The sequence below is a fragment of the Podarcis liolepis genome, assembly GCF_965112155.1.
Source record: "Podarcis liolepis genome assembly, chromosome: 13".
Taxonomy (NCBI): domain Eukaryota; kingdom Metazoa; phylum Chordata; class Lepidosauria; order Squamata; family Lacertidae; genus Podarcis; species Podarcis liolepis.
This window is the reverse complement of record NC_139573.1, coordinates 20,724,026-20,741,003: the sequence shown is the minus strand read 5'-3', so window position 1 is coordinate 20,741,003 and position 16,978 is coordinate 20,724,026. Positions and strand designations below refer to the sequence as shown.

The 16,978-nt window shown below is 46.6% G+C and overlaps 1 protein-coding gene across 11 annotated transcripts; it reads right to left on the bottom strand.

Moving 5' to 3' along the window:
• DNAAF3 (dynein axonemal assembly factor 3) lies at positions 1 to 15,991 on the bottom strand. 11 transcript variants are annotated; one of them, XM_083471932.1, is made up of 12 exons: positions 15,972 to 15,991; positions 11,755 to 11,838; positions 10,272 to 10,414; positions 6,910 to 7,003; positions 6,604 to 6,761; positions 6,255 to 6,431; positions 5,997 to 6,119; positions 4,786 to 4,908; positions 3,637 to 3,790; positions 2,177 to 2,291; positions 1,040 to 1,114; positions 1 to 607 (listed from the first exon to the last, which is right to left on the bottom strand). In XM_083471932.1, the coding sequence occupies exons 1-12, from the start codon at positions 15,976 to 15,978 to the stop codon at positions 412 to 414; spliced, it is 1,449 nt and encodes a 482-aa protein (XP_083328058.1). In that variant the 5' UTR covers positions 15,979 to 15,991; the 3' UTR covers positions 1 to 411. The 11 variants fall into 11 exon arrangements, with proteins under 11 accessions (XP_083328058.1, XP_083328054.1, XP_083328060.1 ...); XM_083471928.1 differs by lacking the exon at positions 15,972 to 15,991 and adding an exon at positions 14,810 to 15,113; XM_083471934.1 differs by lacking the exon at positions 15,972 to 15,991 and adding an exon at positions 14,518 to 14,833 and having other exon boundaries at positions 11,755 to 11,885.
• Positions 15,992 to 16,978: the final 987 nt, after the last annotated feature.

Here is a 16,978-nt window from a genome sequence, read left to right as displayed (position 1 = left end):
CCTTTAAAATATTTTTTTTATTTTTTATATCAAAAGTCCCACCAGGACACAGCAATGGGCAGAAATGAACTTTTCTGATATTGGGGAGTCGCTGGAAACAAAACAGCTCAGCTAAGGAGCAATCGAAAGCAGGCATCCCCGAAAGCAACCGCTGAAATGCCACTACACACATGACAACTGGCCCACCAAAAAACCCCAAACACTGATGAGCTTCTATAGCAGCAGTGACTGTGCATGCATAATGCATCATTTTTACTTCTTGGATTTTCCAAAGCAAGGTTAAATGTAAAAAAGAAAAGAAAAGCTTGCGTGACTGAGCTGTACCAATTCCACAAGAAACTCCCATCTGAAACAATATTTTTCTTTTAAAAATAATGGTTATAAAGGAAAGCAGGATACAGAGGGGGAACCTCAGGGACCGGGTGCTGTCATCTCGAGCGCAGGGAACTCATTACAGATCTCTCCAGCCTCCTGATGCCCAAGCTGGAACAAGGAGAAGGGTCTCTTGTCTGCTGCTTCGACTGGAACAAAGCCTGCCTCAGCCACTTGTTTGGCTACTCGAGAGGAGAACACAGAGACCTGCTCTTTGTGGAGGTCAGGCAGGAAGCTGTGAAAAGAACAAGTGGACAGATGAGTAAGGGGTGTAGGGAACCCCGGGGTCCTGGATCCCATTAAACACCCTGGATAATGAGCTGCTCTGTTTAATTAGGCCCCACAGCCCTCCCAAGGCAGTTCTGGCCCTTGTCTGTACCCAGCCTGCTCCATTCAGAAGGAACCAATTCACCCCACTGGATCACTCTCGGTAGTTTATTTTAGTACTCCCAAATCTCCCAATTGGCTAGCAACCCCTATTAACACCCCCTGATGTGCACACAAACTGAAATGAATCTGACACTATTGAAGCTGTGCTGATGTGAACAGCTAGAGGAAGATATAGTACCAGGAAAAACGGTGACTTCCAATGTGCTCTAATGAACAAATGTGCACACATCTATAGTGGGCCAGCTTCCCAAGAGAGGATGCAGAAAATAATACTCACTTTGTCAGCTCAACAATAAGAGTGGCTTTTGGGGTTGCAATCAGGTTGACATTTGGTTTTAGGACATGCACCATGCTACAAAAGACAAGCAAGGAGGAAGTGGTGACCGTAGAGATAAGAGACTGAGGACCCACCCACTTTGCTGTCCAGTCTAGTGATGGCAAACTGCCCTCTACACAATTTGGAATTAACTAAGTAATGGTGAGTTTTAACGGCATGTACTTCATTCGACAAAATGTAGGCGATTAGCTTATACCCAGTCTTTTTGCTTAGCCATCATTCTGATTTATTTGCAGGGTGATCATATTACAATGAGCATTCATCTTCATTTCTTTGTGGGGTGTTTATATGTCTTTGCATGAATCATTTGTCCATCCCACGTTTTCCAGTGCATTTCCTTGTCACTTTCCAAACTGCAAGAAGTTCATTTTTAAAAATAAAAAGTGAACTTGTAGTGCTAGGGCAACAGAGCCCTCTGATCCACCTTAAAGGCGCTAACCTCAAGTGCCAATGTGTGCTTGATCCCTTCTGCAAAGCACTGACAGAGAGAGCTGGCCTCAATGCAGAAGAAACTCCCCAAACCTGGTTGTGTGGCCTGGTCACTAACTCACAGAAATGAACGAGTCCCATCAATGGTAAAGGGCTAATATTAGATACCTTTTGTGTGTGAACCAACAAAGGGTGCGGGCCATAGGTGGCTGGCCTGCTAAATGCTGACCCGGGATGCACAGACCTTCGCAAAAATCTTGTTTTGTGTTCTAAACTGGGAAGTACCTTTGGGGGAAATGGCACTCCATTTGCTACACAACAGCCAAGCACTATATTAGACTGCATCCAATGCTAGTTCTCCACTGAAATTAATGGTCACGACTAGCTTAGGTCCATTCATTTCAATGGGTTGGCTACAACCCTAGGAGCTGGACAGGCTTGTATTCAAAGTGAGGGAATTATAAGCTTTGATTATGTCACCAGTCTAGGTAGGCCAACCTCCTTGCAACTAGATAAACCATGTCCTGCCTCCCAACCCAATTAGCTGCTTCCTACTTCTTGGCAGGGAACCCAAGAGTCCAGACTCCTGCAATATTCTCTTCCCTGTGCCTCCAACCCAGCAGTCCCGTGCCCTCAGCCCATTCCTACCTGCAAGAGACGAATATGAGATTGAAGAGCTGTTGGTATTTGCCTTTGTGGTGGAGCTCAGGCAGGCAGTTGAGAGGCAAGAAGCAGACTCTGGCATCTTCTACGGAAGGAGGGCCTGCGGCATAGGAAACGCACCGCACAGGGAAGAGAGAAAAAGCCAGGCTGAGAAACAACAGGGCCAACGCAGCAGAAGGCAGGGAAAGGAGCAGATATATATTTTGCGGACAGGGAATGTGGCTAGAAACAAGAGAATGTTTTTCTGCAACTCAGCAGAGAGTATAGAAATAGAGACAAGCGGTCCAAGATATTGGAGGGTAATAGTCTCAAAATGCATTTGTTATTTTGATCTATCTAGAATATCTACACACACACAATCTTCCATTTTAAAAAAATCATTGATTTAGAGATATGTAGGCACAAGCACATATGAACTTGCTTTATACAGTCAGGCCACTGGTCCATCTAACTCAGCACTGCCTATTCTGATGGGCAGTGGCTCTCCAAAGACTCAGATAAGTCTTCTTAGCTCAGCTATCTGATAGCCTTTCCACTGCAGATGGCCGGGACTGAATCTGGGAGTTTCTATATGCAAAGCATACATTTGGCCGCCTCCTCAGAAAACAAGAAGGGTTGTGAAACTGCATACTGTAAGTCTATGGTTTAAAGTGCTCCATGAGGAATTGGAAGGGGAAAGTTCTAATCCCACTGATGTTGACCCTCTTACTCCCAAGTGGCCGCTCAAACTGCTCTTGCTCCAAAGAACTGGCGTAGATGAGGCCTGCTGCTGGAACATCTGGAAAGGATCTCCCTCAACACTTTATGCTGTATTAATCTGTTTGCTCACCCGCTCTTCTCCCCTGGGCCTATTAATCTGATGCTGCAAGACTGCAAGGCTTTTAAGGGTCAGTGAATCGTATAAACATTTTGTAACTAGCCCTGAACTCTTGGGGTGGAGGGAAGATCAAAATTGAGTCAAGCCAACAAGCCATCACTCACTGGCGTATTGCGGAACCCTCTGGCCCAAGAGAGTAATGGAAAAGACCCTTCAAAGTCCCTTAAACCGAGAGCACTGCCTGGGCCAGTTTGTATGTCAGATGAAACCATGTTTTGGAGAGACATGCACAGGGCAGGAACAAACCACCACAAGCCTCAGGCTCACATGCCCCCTCCCCTCTTCTACTTCAGCAGTTTTTAAAGTTTCACTTTCTCCAGAACTCAGCTGGCCAAGGCACTCAGGCGAGGGGTTGTGATTTAGAACTCTGGTTTAATAAGCCAGCCTAAGAAGCCATGATTCTTGCTCCAGACAACATAACAAGCCAGGATTCGGAGGGGGGGGGAGCTTTCTAAATGTCTGCTCCAAACTATCTGTGCGAGTCTGTGGCCCTTTCCTGCTGATGCACGCCTGACTCGACCAAGGTTCTGGGCAATCATGATGGGCAATCAACCTGTTGACTACTCACCACCGTTAACACCCAGCTTGGAATGGTCACCAGCCCCCTGCAAGTTGCCACTAATTCCCTCCTCCTCAGAGGGTGCTGATGGGTCATAGCGGGTGTTATAGCTGAGTTCATACAACAGGGCAGTGACATTGTGCAAGGAGATTTCCTGGGAACTCTGTAGAGAGAAAGAAGAAGACCGGAATCTGTTTTTACGTGAGTCCCTCTTTTCCCGTCTTTGAATTCAAGTCCCTTGAACCACATTTTATTTTTAGCTTCTCTACATCCTCCTTATGCCATACATGCTCTGCATTTTTTTTGGATAGACATGGGGTTGTCAACCTGGTCCCTACTGCCCACTAGTGGGCGTTTCAGGATTCTAGGTGGGCGGTAGGGGTTTCTATGGCACAAGCTGAATCCTCCTTCCATCGAGCACTGGTGGGCAGTAAGGAAATTTTACCATCAAGAAAGATGCATTAGTGGACGGTAGGTATAAAAAGGTTGACTACCCCTGGGATAGACAAACAACCTCCCCTCCATGAGCAAGTTCCGAAGAAACATGCTTTGAGCAGTTCCAGTTGGCCAGCATTTCTGTCAGTCACAAAGCTACTTCCCCCACTTTCTTGGAACAGTTTTCAAAGCCTTTCAACTTGCTGGATTTTCCGCAGAAGGGGAAAATCCAGGTTAAACAGCGCACTAAACACACATCTAAGCAGATCAACATATACATATACATATACATATACATATACATATACATATACATATACATATACAGTGTCTGTATACGAGAAAGGGGTGGATGTAAAGGGTAAAGGGACCCCTGACCATTAGGTCCAGTCATGGCCGACTCTGGGGTCGCTTTATTGGCCGAGGGAGCCGGCATACAGCTTCCGGGTCATGTGGCCACCATGACTAAGCCGCTTCTGGCAAACCAGAGCAGCGCACGGAAACACCGTCCCTCTTAAGGCATGAGGAAGAGGCAAAAAGGGCAGTGCTCAATCGGAAGGCTGCAAAGGTATCCAACGAGGAGCGAAGGTTGAGGAGGCAGCAGAGAAATCCATTTTCACTCCAGCTTTCAGAAAGCTGTTGTCTTCTTGTTTATCAACCCTTTTCTCCTTGCAAAACCACAGCTGCTTTTCTGATGCCCGGCAAAAAGGCAGCCACACTCACCTTACTGGGGATGCCATTGGTCGTTTTCAGCAGGCTGGGATCTTCTGCCTCAATCCCAAAAATGATGTAGGGGCCTGTAGCTACGTCTCCCCAATATCCCCGTGCTGGTATTTGTTCCCCTTTCTGAGAGGCAAGAAGTCTGGATCAGTATATACGTCATTTTTGCCCACAGCTGGTAGCCCACCAATTTAAGAGTCCTGCTGGGAAAAAGCAATTACAAAGATTTCCAGGAAGGTGGGGCAGGATTTAAAGGGAAGAATTGGCAGGTAGAAGGGCTAGCCCCTCTTTGCCTATCCACTAATTCTCCCTTGGTTAGCTTTCCCAAACATGGAACTGGTGTTTCGCTCATAAGATGAAGTTCTGTTCTCAGCAGCGTGAGACAACTGCAGACAAGAGGTGGAAACTGTGATTGGGATCCCAAGAATCAAGACTTCATCAGAGGATGGCTGTAGACTGACATAATTATGGGTGGATTTTCATCCTGCATGACAGTGCTCACAAACTGGATGGGAGAGGAAAAAGGACACAGAATCCAGGAGGACTAAAAACATGTATTTTGTGGTAGTCCTAGAAGGAAAGAGCAGACTAAAAACTGACCTACTCCCTTAGTAGGACTGCACCTGCTGCAACTAGAACCTGCATCCCAAGACCTACCTGCAACAGCAGATTAAAATAACCAAATCATTTCAAGAAATCCTGAATGGGTAGCTGCAGATGGGACACACACCTCTCTGCTTCCCATGCTATCACAAAAGGATGACAGAAGCTACAGTGTGGCTCCCCCATGCTGCTGAGGTAACAGGAGGCAGTGCTGTGCAGTGGTTAGAGCGTTGGACGGGGTATACTTGGGTTCAAATCACTGCCTAGCCATCAAACTTGCTTTGCGATTCTGAGATAGACATTCAACCCTATCTCACAGGGTTGCTGTGAAAATAAAGGGGAAAGGGGAATCATCCTGTACCAACTAGAGCTCCTTAAAGGAAGAGGTGAATTATCAAAAATGGTAATAAAAGGGGGCACAGAAGGGGTGATAACCCTGTCTAAGCATAGACTTATATTCTCCCGCCACCCCACAAAAATAGGCCCAAGTGTAGCCAGTGTGTTGGACTCTTAGCTCGCATAAGCTTCAGCTAATTTAGTCAGGGATGACTGGATAGTCCTCCAAGTTCCTGGCCTAGCACAACCAGTCTCAAGAAAGTGAGGTGGCTCACATGTCTGAGGAGGCGGCCAGATGCCAAGGTCTTGTTGGGGATGTCGTAGGGGGCTTCCCGCATTTCAAAGGCCATGCCTGTGTCCCGCCACCGGTAAAACTCACGGAAGTTTATCACCTTGGCCTAGGAGGGGAAAGAAATGCCACAACTGTAGAAAGGCGGTAACTCCCCAGAGCCCATCTCTGTAGCCCAGCAGCCCCAAGCTGAGTCAGATGGGTTTGTCTGCCCAGCACGACTGCCTTCTTTTCAGTTACGCACCCCATGTTCATGCAGCTTCATATTAAGGTCCCAGTCGCACACCCCACGGCGAGAGTCATAGCGGGCCCCCAGGTACTGCCGGAGTCGCAGATCCCAGAGCTGCTTGATCTGGAAAGTCTGCGGGTCAGGATTCCGCCAGAACTTGAAGATGGCCTCCAGCTGGTCCCTCTCCTTGAACTGTCCAGCAAAGAGGAAACGCGAGTGAATAACCGTGAATAACCGGAGCCGTAATTCCAGGATCCTCTGGAATAGCAGCTAACAATAACCGGAGTCCTGCTGAGCCCATCATGGCAATGACAGCACATCAATCATGGCTCCATCGCTCCTGCTGAATTAACTTGCATTTTACCTTGAGGGCAGACAAGTCAACGAGGGGCAGATGAGCTTGCTGGAAATCGGGGTCTGTGACATAGCGGATGAAGAGGTTTGCCTTCTCCTGCAGATAAGCAGCTGTTTGGCCTCGGAGCAGTGTGTTCCCCATCAGCTCCAAGAATGTCTCACTTTTCTCTTGGTTGGTGGTAGGGAAAAAGAGACAGGGCTTGTTACCATTCAGAAGGCTTCAGCCTCCCGGAGACCCCAGTAAACAAGGGGCCAGAAGCCCTGGGAACCCAGGGAAGGAATGGAGATGGCGAGGGAGCATTTCATCTGCCTTCACCTTGCAGCCCCATCTTCTCTGGAGGCTCCACAGCCAGACTCAGAAACAGCAGCTGCCGACCCAGGGCTTCCAGATTGTTCTCCAGCACGTAGAACTGAGCAAAGGAGACAAACAATTAGGAGGGCAAGCTTTAGTTTAAACAGCTCTCCTCAAGATCACAGCCATACTAGACATCTAAAACACATAACGTCCCCCCAAAGAATCCTGGGAACTGTAGTTGGCCCCTCATGGAGCTACAATTCCCGGCACCCTTAACAATCTGAAGTTCCATAGGTGTCCTGTGAAAATGAATCTTAAGATGCTGTCATAAATTATGATCGGACTATTGGACCATCTAGCCTAGTATTCTCTGACTAGCAGCCAATCTCCAGAGTCTCAAGTCAAACTCCATCTTTTCTGTCCCTGCCACCTTCTGCCTGCAATGCACGTGCCCTGCTACCTGATTTTGGCAGGGGTGGGACAGGCTAGGACACTTCCTGCAAGAAATCCTAACTATCAGAGCTGCACAGAAGACAAGGAGCTGCCCTGTCTTGAATATGCTTTTCATCATTCAAGTTCTACCGTTTCCTCCATTTTCTTTCAACCCTTAAGGCTTTGTCTAATATTCCAAATGTGAGTGAAAACTTACTGAGTCAGGAAAGCCTATCCAACAGTAACAGCAGGGCAATTTATTGGAGTCAACTTGAGCCGCCCAAAATGTCGTAATGAAAATGAGGGCGCTTTCAAGTTCAAAATAACTCTCTGTCTGGCTAGCTAACCAAAACACCCTCAAGAAACAAGAAGTTTATTGTCCTGTCCTCCCTAGGCATTAGTGTATATACAGTATACATGTAATGTTACTCCTGCCAGTCCTCCAGTCTTCTGTTTGGCAGATTGTTGATTATAGTCCAGAATGGCTGGTTAAGATTTAAATCAATGGGGGCCAACGACCAGAAGGTGGTCTCTTGATAGGTGGGGAATTTCTCTGTGGTTTGTCATGAGATACCTATCAGGGCTGGAGGGTAAGGGCAGGTATGTGTGAGAGATAGAAAATGGCAGCAAACAGAACAGCAAGAGATAGCTGGGAGCTGACTGAAGAAACTTGGGAGTGCAACTTCATTCTGTGATGCAGGGAAGCAGATCTGCTCCTCTGCAGGTCACTGACCCACATATTTGTAAATAAAGGAAATTACACAAAGGTATTAAAGATCTCCAGCATGCTCTCATCCCAAGAAAACTGGCAGTGCTGTCCCTGGAAGCATACTGGAATCGTCTAACACAGATAAATAGTGAGGTGTCCTGGTTCTGACTCTCCAGCTCTAGCTCAATACAGTGGTACCTCGGGTTAAGTACTTAATTTATTCTGGAGGTCCGTTCTCAACCTGAAACTATTCTTAACCTGAAGCACCACTTTAGCTAATGGAGCCTCCTGCTGCCGCCGCACCGCCAGAGCACGATTTCTGTTCTCATCCTGAAGCAAAGTTCTTAACCCGAGATACTATTTCTGGGTTAGCGGAGTCTGTAACCTGAAGCATATGTAACCTGAAGTGTATGTAACCCAAGGTACCACTGTACAGTACATTATTCTCTCAGTAGATCTTCTCTATCCCAGCAGGCTCAACTTCCTGAATTTCCCACATCCTAGCTTGAAATGAATTGGCTCACCTTGCAAAGATTGTAGGATTCTAGATTCTAGCCTGCACCTCCTGGCTACCCCAAGGAACGCAAGAGTGCCAGAAAAGCTCCTAGAAATTCTGAGCCCCAAACTGAAAATTTGATTCCCCCCTCCACTTTCTTTCCCAGCCCTACTCCCATTCCTTCCTCTCTCCTTGATGACAAAAAAGTCCTCTTGTTATGAAGTGACACTCCAAAATGCTGGCTGTGAGACACATTGCCGCTGATTCATCTCCTCGTGATGAAGGAAGGTCACAAGGGGAACGTGCTGGTGAATGTTGTCTGGTAGGAGTTGCTCCAGGGGAAGGGGCTGAATTGATGCTGCTTCTGTGAATTGTCACCTCCCCCCCCCCCACCTCCACGCTCTTCCTGAACTTCACACCTCCCTCACACGTGTCAGTCCATGGCCTTCGTGGGACATCTGAGCTGACCATGCTGAGCTGAGGGGCTCTCGTTGATGGGCAGCTGCCAACGCGTCCCTGCCAGGCTCCTCACATTGACAGGAATGAATTAATGTCGCCACACGTTTCTGGGAAAGGGGGCAGAGCGCCAGCATCACTTCATCACATGGGCAGCCTGAGTCACCGTTGGGAAGGGAACCCAAGAGTGCCAGCTCCTCCGACCCTGCTCAACAGAGAAACCTCTCCTTCCGCAAAGCGGAGAAAGCAAAAAGGATGGGAACTTCTTCCCAGGAAGAGAGACAAGGTCCTTCCCAACAGAGATGACTCTGCCCTTCCAGGGTCAACATCAAGCATGTAACAACAACAACAACAACAAATAGCCCGCCCACTCTGGGCGGCTCCCAACAGAATATTAAAAGCACAAGAAAACATCAAACAGGGCTGCCTTCAGATGTCTTCTAGAAGTCAGATAGTTGTTTATTTCCTTGACATCTGATGGGAGGGATTCCACAGGGTGGGCGCCACTACCGAGAAGGCCCTCTGCCTGGTTCCCTGTAATCTCACTTCTCACAGGGAGGGAAGAGCCAGAAGGCCCTCAGAGCTGGACCTCAGTGTCTCAGCACTCAGTCCAAGAACCACTCTGTTTGGCAGTGTAATATTCTGTGGGCGGAGCCAGCAGCAATGGATGAGAGGTGCCCCCTCCCCCAAGCTGAATCCAACCCTGGTGGTCCTGCCAGTTTTGAAATGCATTTTACCCCCCCCCCCAAAAAAAGGTACATTTATTTATTACCCTTGATAAGTTGCCTTTCCTCCATCACAGAAACCAAGGCACAATACACACAGGCTTCCCTGTTAGTTTCCCTGCACAGACACTAACCAGAACCTAGGCCTGCGTAGCTTCAGCAAGGTTGCTGCTGTATCCTTTTGTATTGCATCTCTTAGTTTGGAAGTTCTATTATTATAAAAATCTAAAACACCTTGAGAAATTTGGCAGATAGGTGGTATATAATTGTAGCAAATAGATACAGACATCGGATTCTGCATTTGCAGTCATGCTGCTCAAGCAGGAAATGCGGACAAGCCACCCGACTCATAGCCCTTGGAATCTGCCCCATTCTGCTGTCCTGGTATGAAACAAGCATAGATAATGAGAATTTAATTTTAAGGTTTTAAGTAAGATCTATCTAGGCAAGTAAGATCTATCTAGGCAAGAGGCATGCAAAGCTTGGCTAGGCATAGGGAAGGGCTGTCCAGTTAACAGCAGCTCAAGACAACGTGGAAATCTGTGGCAGGAGGCAAGTTACACACATTGATTTTCCGCCGTGGCCACCGGTGCGCCTGACTCATTGTCTTGAGGATATGACGGCCATCTACTGATCCCACTAGCAGGATGTTCAGTTCAGGAATACCATCCTGGGACAGCTGCAGATGTTCCATAGAGGCCTCCAGACCTGTTGGGAAAGTGAAATGGCACAGCCATGGTAAATCCTACTTTCCTACTAGAAATATTTTGTTTAAAAAGTGCAAAATAAACGTACAGAATTTATTAGTGTTCACTAGATCCCGGCACTGAAGTCTTGTTTTTACAATTTTTGGAATTTGCCGCAAGGAACATAGACATGGCTGATGGGAAGGAAAACAGCTAGAAAGCTCTGCAGTTCAATAGGAGAGCTATTTCTGTGGGTTGACATCTTTACAATCAGCCAATGCAGGGTCCATTTATATATACATTTATTTCTACGCAATTCTATGAAGGGCTTTCAGATGTCGGACCTATCCTAGTATATTGTTCATATGCACAAAGTTTAATTGAAAATGACTGTGGGAACCAATCCTGTCGGGAAATCAGGGTATGAAGATAACGATGGGCTTTTTGGTTGTTAGGCAAGCTCTGCTCCTCCCCCCCCCCCCCAGCCTTCATTGCCCCTTTGATAAGTGACATGGTTCTGAATGCTTCAGGGACGCTGTTTGTTTTTCCATTTTTAAAGGACTTCCTACACTAAACCTCTGCTGATAAGAAACAAAGCTCTGTGGGTTCATGACTGGTGCAAGGGCCAACTAACCAGAGCTGTGCAAACTCAGCTTCAGCTGCAAAAAGGAAAAATGGCTCTTCCCTGAACTTGATACGTGTGTCTGAAATGTGGCAATTGCACTTCTCAGAGCAGGCTCATCACTAGAATTATGCATGTCTGAAGGCACCCGAAGCAGAAGAACAAAGCTGCAAGCTATGAGGAGAGACCCTAGAAAAGTCACAGAAAGCCCAGCTAGAGTATTTTTGTCCGCCTGAACATTTTCAAATGTAACTTTACATCCAGAAATAGAGAAACTCAGCTTTTTAAAACGTTCAGATAGAAGCTACCATTTTCAGGAGCTCAGATTCTGCACCAAATTACAACAGAATCACAGAAGGAACACCTTGGATATATTTCAGCACCGGCTGAAAGTTTTCTGTTTAAACCAAATCTCCCCAGCAGGGAAATAATACGCCTTTTGGGTAGCTGCACAGAAGTGCTGTTGAAAGCCCGCAAGCAGCCGGGAAGGTGTCACTGGATTGAGAGATGCTTCTACTCTCAGAAGGCACCTGTGTCTCAATATTGAGCCTACAACAAAACAGGGTGCATTTGATCAGCTGAAGCAGTTTCAAACTCCTCAAGCAACCTGTGGAACGAGAAGATCCTATTTCACAATAAAGCAGACAAACTAAAAATAAAAATAATGATGTTGCTTAAAAAACTAAAAACCAGGCAAGCAAAGTTGCAGGGGTTATATGTGTGGAAGAAGTGGTACCTACATGTGGCCTGTAGGTCAAGTGCTGGAGAAAAGCCCCACCAAGCTGTGGTGCCAAAACCATTGCCGCTTCCTGCTGCTGTCATGGCTGCATAGAAAGCACAAGGAAGACATAGTAAGACACACATACACACACTATTTGAGACCATCAGGATTCAGGGGGATCCCACCAGGCCTTGCTTACTCTCTCTGCTGCTCACTTTCTTTCTCAAATCCTCATACATACTTTGTCCTCCATACCCCTTCTCTTCACATATCACTGCTGCAGTTTAATTTGGAGTGATAAAGATGCCAAAGTGTGGCAGGCTAAGAGGCTAATGGACCAGGAAGTCCCTTGGATCAAATCTTGCCTTTGCCACGGCATCAACAAAATGGCTTTAGGCCAGCCCCAACCCCTCCATTAATAATACTGGCCTACCTTAAGATTACGTTATGGATTACAAGTATGTGCAGCACTTTGAACAATCAAAGCACTATATTGTTACCTAGGCTGCCTTACAGGGCAAAATACTAATGTCATCAAACATTAAAATAGATATCTCATACATTCTTCTGCCCCTGCAAAATAGCCTGACCTGCTCAAAGGATGACCTTTGGAATTTTATTTCTGTCTCTTAACACCTTGGGGCCATGACAAATGTTCCAAAATGAGCGTTAAGCCTACTTTCAAAAGGCTCCCCTCTATTCCTCACCTGCTTGCCCTCCCTACATTTCACAGGATTGAGCCATGTGCTCCCAAATCTAAGCAATTCACTCCAGATGATGCATTACTGGCACAACAAGACATACAAGAGCAGGGGGTACAGACCCGTCCCTTAAGGCTACTTGGTGAGGAGCAGGGAAAAGGTAGGAAGGAATCTGCATCAAATGGAGAAGGAACTGCGCCAAGAAGCATCAAGATTAGCAGGAGGGACCGGCCTGTGATGCTGCGGAGCATTATGCCACTCAAGTAGGGCTCAGGATACTCCATGATCTGGAAGAAGGTATCAAACTCCATATGCCAGGTCCAATCCCCATCACGACTTCTGGTAAAGAAGGGATTATCCTTTCACTTTCTAACAAACTCTTTATTTGGTTCAATCCAGCAAATAAGGAAGGGGCTTAGCTAACTGAATAGGCACAATCATGATCCAAACTGAACTCTGGCTTCCACCATGGCATCTGGTACGTTTTATGTCCTTCTGATCTCTGCCTTTTTGTGTTTTAACCTTTGATTTTATGTAGAACAAGTTGAGAAGATTTTTCTTGATTTAGTACTTCAGAAATTTATGTATAAATAAAAGTTAAACAAAAAACAAATCGATCAAATAATGGAAGCTTCAAGGGCTAAGCTAAGGCAAGGATGGGCTACAATCGCCAAGGATCACAGAACTGCACATGTCTGGTAAGACTCTTAATTTTTATTTAAACACCACAACTGTTCTGCATCACAAACTGTTCTTTAAACTAAGAAGCAGGTACTATGGCAGTGAGGCCATAACTGTTCAAAGATGGATGTGGAGAAGAAGCCCACTGGGCACACGATTGTGCTGTACTGCCTTTAAAAAGTCCTGAAAGGCCCCAAATGGCCAATGAAGGGGCATATTCATAGGTCAACCCTCATTTGCAAAGCTCCTACTGAGTGATCATGCATATATTCCACAAGCCCCACTATATGACTGCACTAATTTGGACTTGAAGCAAGTTCACTTAACTCAGCATGAATGTCAACAGCTCAAATAAGCCAGCCTGCTGTTGGCTTTATTAGGTGCAAACAAGGTTTGCCTATAACAACCTAATAAACACAGCTAAATTATTTATTCAGCTGAATAACTTTTGCATGGTTTAACCTGTTCAAGACGATCTTACAGAATTCAGCTCTCTCTTGGCAGAATCTTTATTTGGAATATGTAATTTTTTTAAAAAAACAACAAACCCCACAGGGAATGAGCTATTGCAATTAAAAAACCACACATAAATGGATTGATAGATATTTCTCCAGAGTATAAGAATAAGAGACAAATCCCTGCCTACATTCTTCTCTTCTCTACTGCTGTTACTAAAAAGGTATTCAGTACCCATCTGAGACTAGGTGGGGAACCATAGCTCAGTGGTATGGTTCTGAGCTTTGCATGCAAAAGGTCCCAGGTTCAATCCCCAAGATTTCTAAGTAGAGCTGGGGGATAAGGTAAGGTAAAGGGACGCCTGACCATTAGGTCCAGTTATGACCGACTCTGGGGTTGCGGCGCTCATCTCGCTTTATTGGCTGATGGAGCCGGCGTACAGCTCCAGGTCATGTGGCCAGCATGACTAAGCCGCTTTTGGCGAACCAGAGCAGCGCACGGAAACGCTGTTCACCTCCCCTCCAGAGCAGTACCTATTTATCTACTTGCACTGTGTACTTTCAAACTGCTAGGTTGGCAGGAGCTGGGACCGAGCAATGGGGGCTCACCCCGTGGCGGGGATTCGAACCGCTGACCTTCTGATCGGCAAGTCCTAGGCTCTGTGGTTTAACCCACAGCGCCACGAGCTGGGGGAAACTTCTGCCTAAAACCCTGAAATCCAGTTGCAAATCATGAAGACTAGACAGACACCTGCAGCTCTCCTGCTGTTTTGTTGGACCCCCAGCTCCCATCAGCCTCGGCCAGCGAGACCAAAGGTCAGAGGCGATGGGAGTCCAGCAACATTTTTATTTTGGGGCGCACTGGTTTTCCCTTCTCCTTTTTCGTATAGGGATGCATCCAGTAACTCTTTAAGCTCGCGATGACTATTGCTGCCAATCTCCAACTTACTTCACACGCAAATCCTCCTCCGCCACCGCTGGGCTTGTAGCTAAAGCTCGCTCGGCCCTCGCAACCTCACTTCCCGCAAACGCAACACAAACACACCCAGGGTAGCCCGATTCCCTTCGGTTCCATAAGGTTGAATTCAACCCTCTTCCCGTACATTTTTAAACTTCCCTTCCCAAAAACGGAGTCGCCGCCGCCGCCCCGCTTGGTCTCAGCCTTCCTCCCAGCCACCCCGCTCTAGAAATGCCTCCCTCTTTCCTTCGCAGCCCCGGGGAAACTACCCCGCTTTACCTGCCCTCGAGAGGTCCCGCCCCCACTCCTCCTCGTGTTGCCGTGACGGACAAGGCCCCCGTTCAATCGGTCGTGCTGTGCCCCGGCTGGCAGCCAATGAGTGCGCGAGGGAAGGGAGGTGGCGGAGGAGACCCCGGGGCGGCCGGAGACGCTGTCTCCGTGGCAACGGGGCCTGCAGCGACGCGGGCAAAATGCCAGGCCTGCATTTTCCTGGGTTTAAGTGGAAAAACCTGCCCTGGTCTGCTTCTGCGGCTTTAACGTTATTACCCACTTGAAGTTCCTGAGTCATTATGGTTCCTGGCTTAAGTCTTAAGTATAAAACTCCTGGGAGTGGGTTGCATATAGCAAAAGCAAATGTCTTGCAAATCAAGCTGCTGATGGCACGTTGGCACAAGAGCGTGCTAGGCTGCAAAAGCGACCCTCAGTGCCAAAACAGAGGTTTAAAATATTTATTTTAGTAGACGCTATGCCGTAACAATGCCGTTGGAAACAAATACAGCACACATCAATCCTGAAATGGAACATATGTAGGATATAAACAACAATATACGGATATTGAACCATTGCTGATAATTAAACTATTTCACTGTCCTGATGGCGACAATCTGTATTAGTGGCAATAAATACTTTTTTCAAATTTTATAAGCCTCAGAAGTACAGCAATCCACTGCCTTTCTCCATGAACCTCCCAATCCCTATTCTCCAGCTCTTTGTCTTCCACTGCCATTACCGGCACCAGTGGCTGTTCTCCATTTTGTCCACTATTGTCTATTATCACATTCCACTAGAAGCCTCATAAACATTTATTGGGTAACATATCCAGGACTGGCAAATATCCAGAAGTTGGAGCTTCTTTCATCACAGTATCTTCAAGCTAGGAAGAGCTTCACTTGTTGGAAGCATCCGGGCAGGAATTGAGCAAATGTCCAGGAAAATCCTGACGTATGGCAGCCCATGTTGTTTTTGCCGTTTCTCCAAAAAAATAGCTCAAAAACAATTTTGTCCAAAAATCTCAACAACTTTGGCCAAAAAAAAGGGGGGTGGGAGTCCAACAGTATCCAGAGAGAGCCACTCCACAGCAATGGGTTGGTCTAAACATTATCTTTGTACATTTGGCATTTTACCCATTTTATCCATCTGCCCCCACTCTCCCATCACTTGCCCATCATTTGATCCTCATGCATCCCATTTCCCCTCCTTTCCAATTCTGTTTTGTTCCTCCCTCTAATTGTCTCAAAGAAATTAAATCTCCAGGAATGAAAGAGCTTTTTTATCCTTGTATCATAAAGCCCCTTTTTTACTCTGGGATTGGGAGGGATTTGCTGAGGCCAAAAGATATTTAATGCAGCAGCCTGGGCGGTACGGGGTCGGCAGGTCTGTCCCTTGGGTCCTTACGCAGGCTGTTCTGGCAGGTGGCTCTAACTTGCTTTGCATGTACTTTTACCTCAGGCTGGGATTACTGTTAAATTGGGAAGTCTCTGTGCACAATAAATAACTTGACAGATTAAATGTTCTTGCAGCCACTTTGGAAACAAAGTCTGTTGTTGCTGTGTTCCTTCTGGCAAAAGATCCAAGTCTCAGGCCCAGCAAAAAGCAGGCATGCATTTAGTCCAGTGCAACACAGGAAGAACTAATGAAACCAATGAAATTAGCATACCCTCCAACATTTCTCTGATGAAAATAAGGATGTCCTAAGAAAAAGCGCAACATTCCAGGATCAAATCAGAAAGCTTCTGTAAATCCGGGACTGTCCATGGAAAATAAGGACACTTGGAGGGTCTGAATGAACTATTCCCAATGCTTTTTTTCTGGGGGGGGGGGCACAGGGGTACACATACCCCTAAACATTTTGTGAATCTAAGTTTGGCCTCATTGAGGGGCAGTATTTCAATATGAGTAGGAAAATGAGAGTACCCCTAAAATTTTTTTAGAAAAGAAAAAAAGCACTGGTTATTCCTCTTCTAACCTACATCAGGAGCCAGCCAGGAGTGGTGGTGGTCTGCTGGACCATTAAGCCTAGGGTCTCAGGCTCAAAAGGGACTAGACACTTGTGCATTTTCTGGCATTGGATAAGTTTCACAACTTGTTTTTATGCACATCAGACCAAAATGTGACACACACCCTCAGCTAGAAAAGTGTGTGTGTGTGTGCATGCCTGTGCTTGCATGT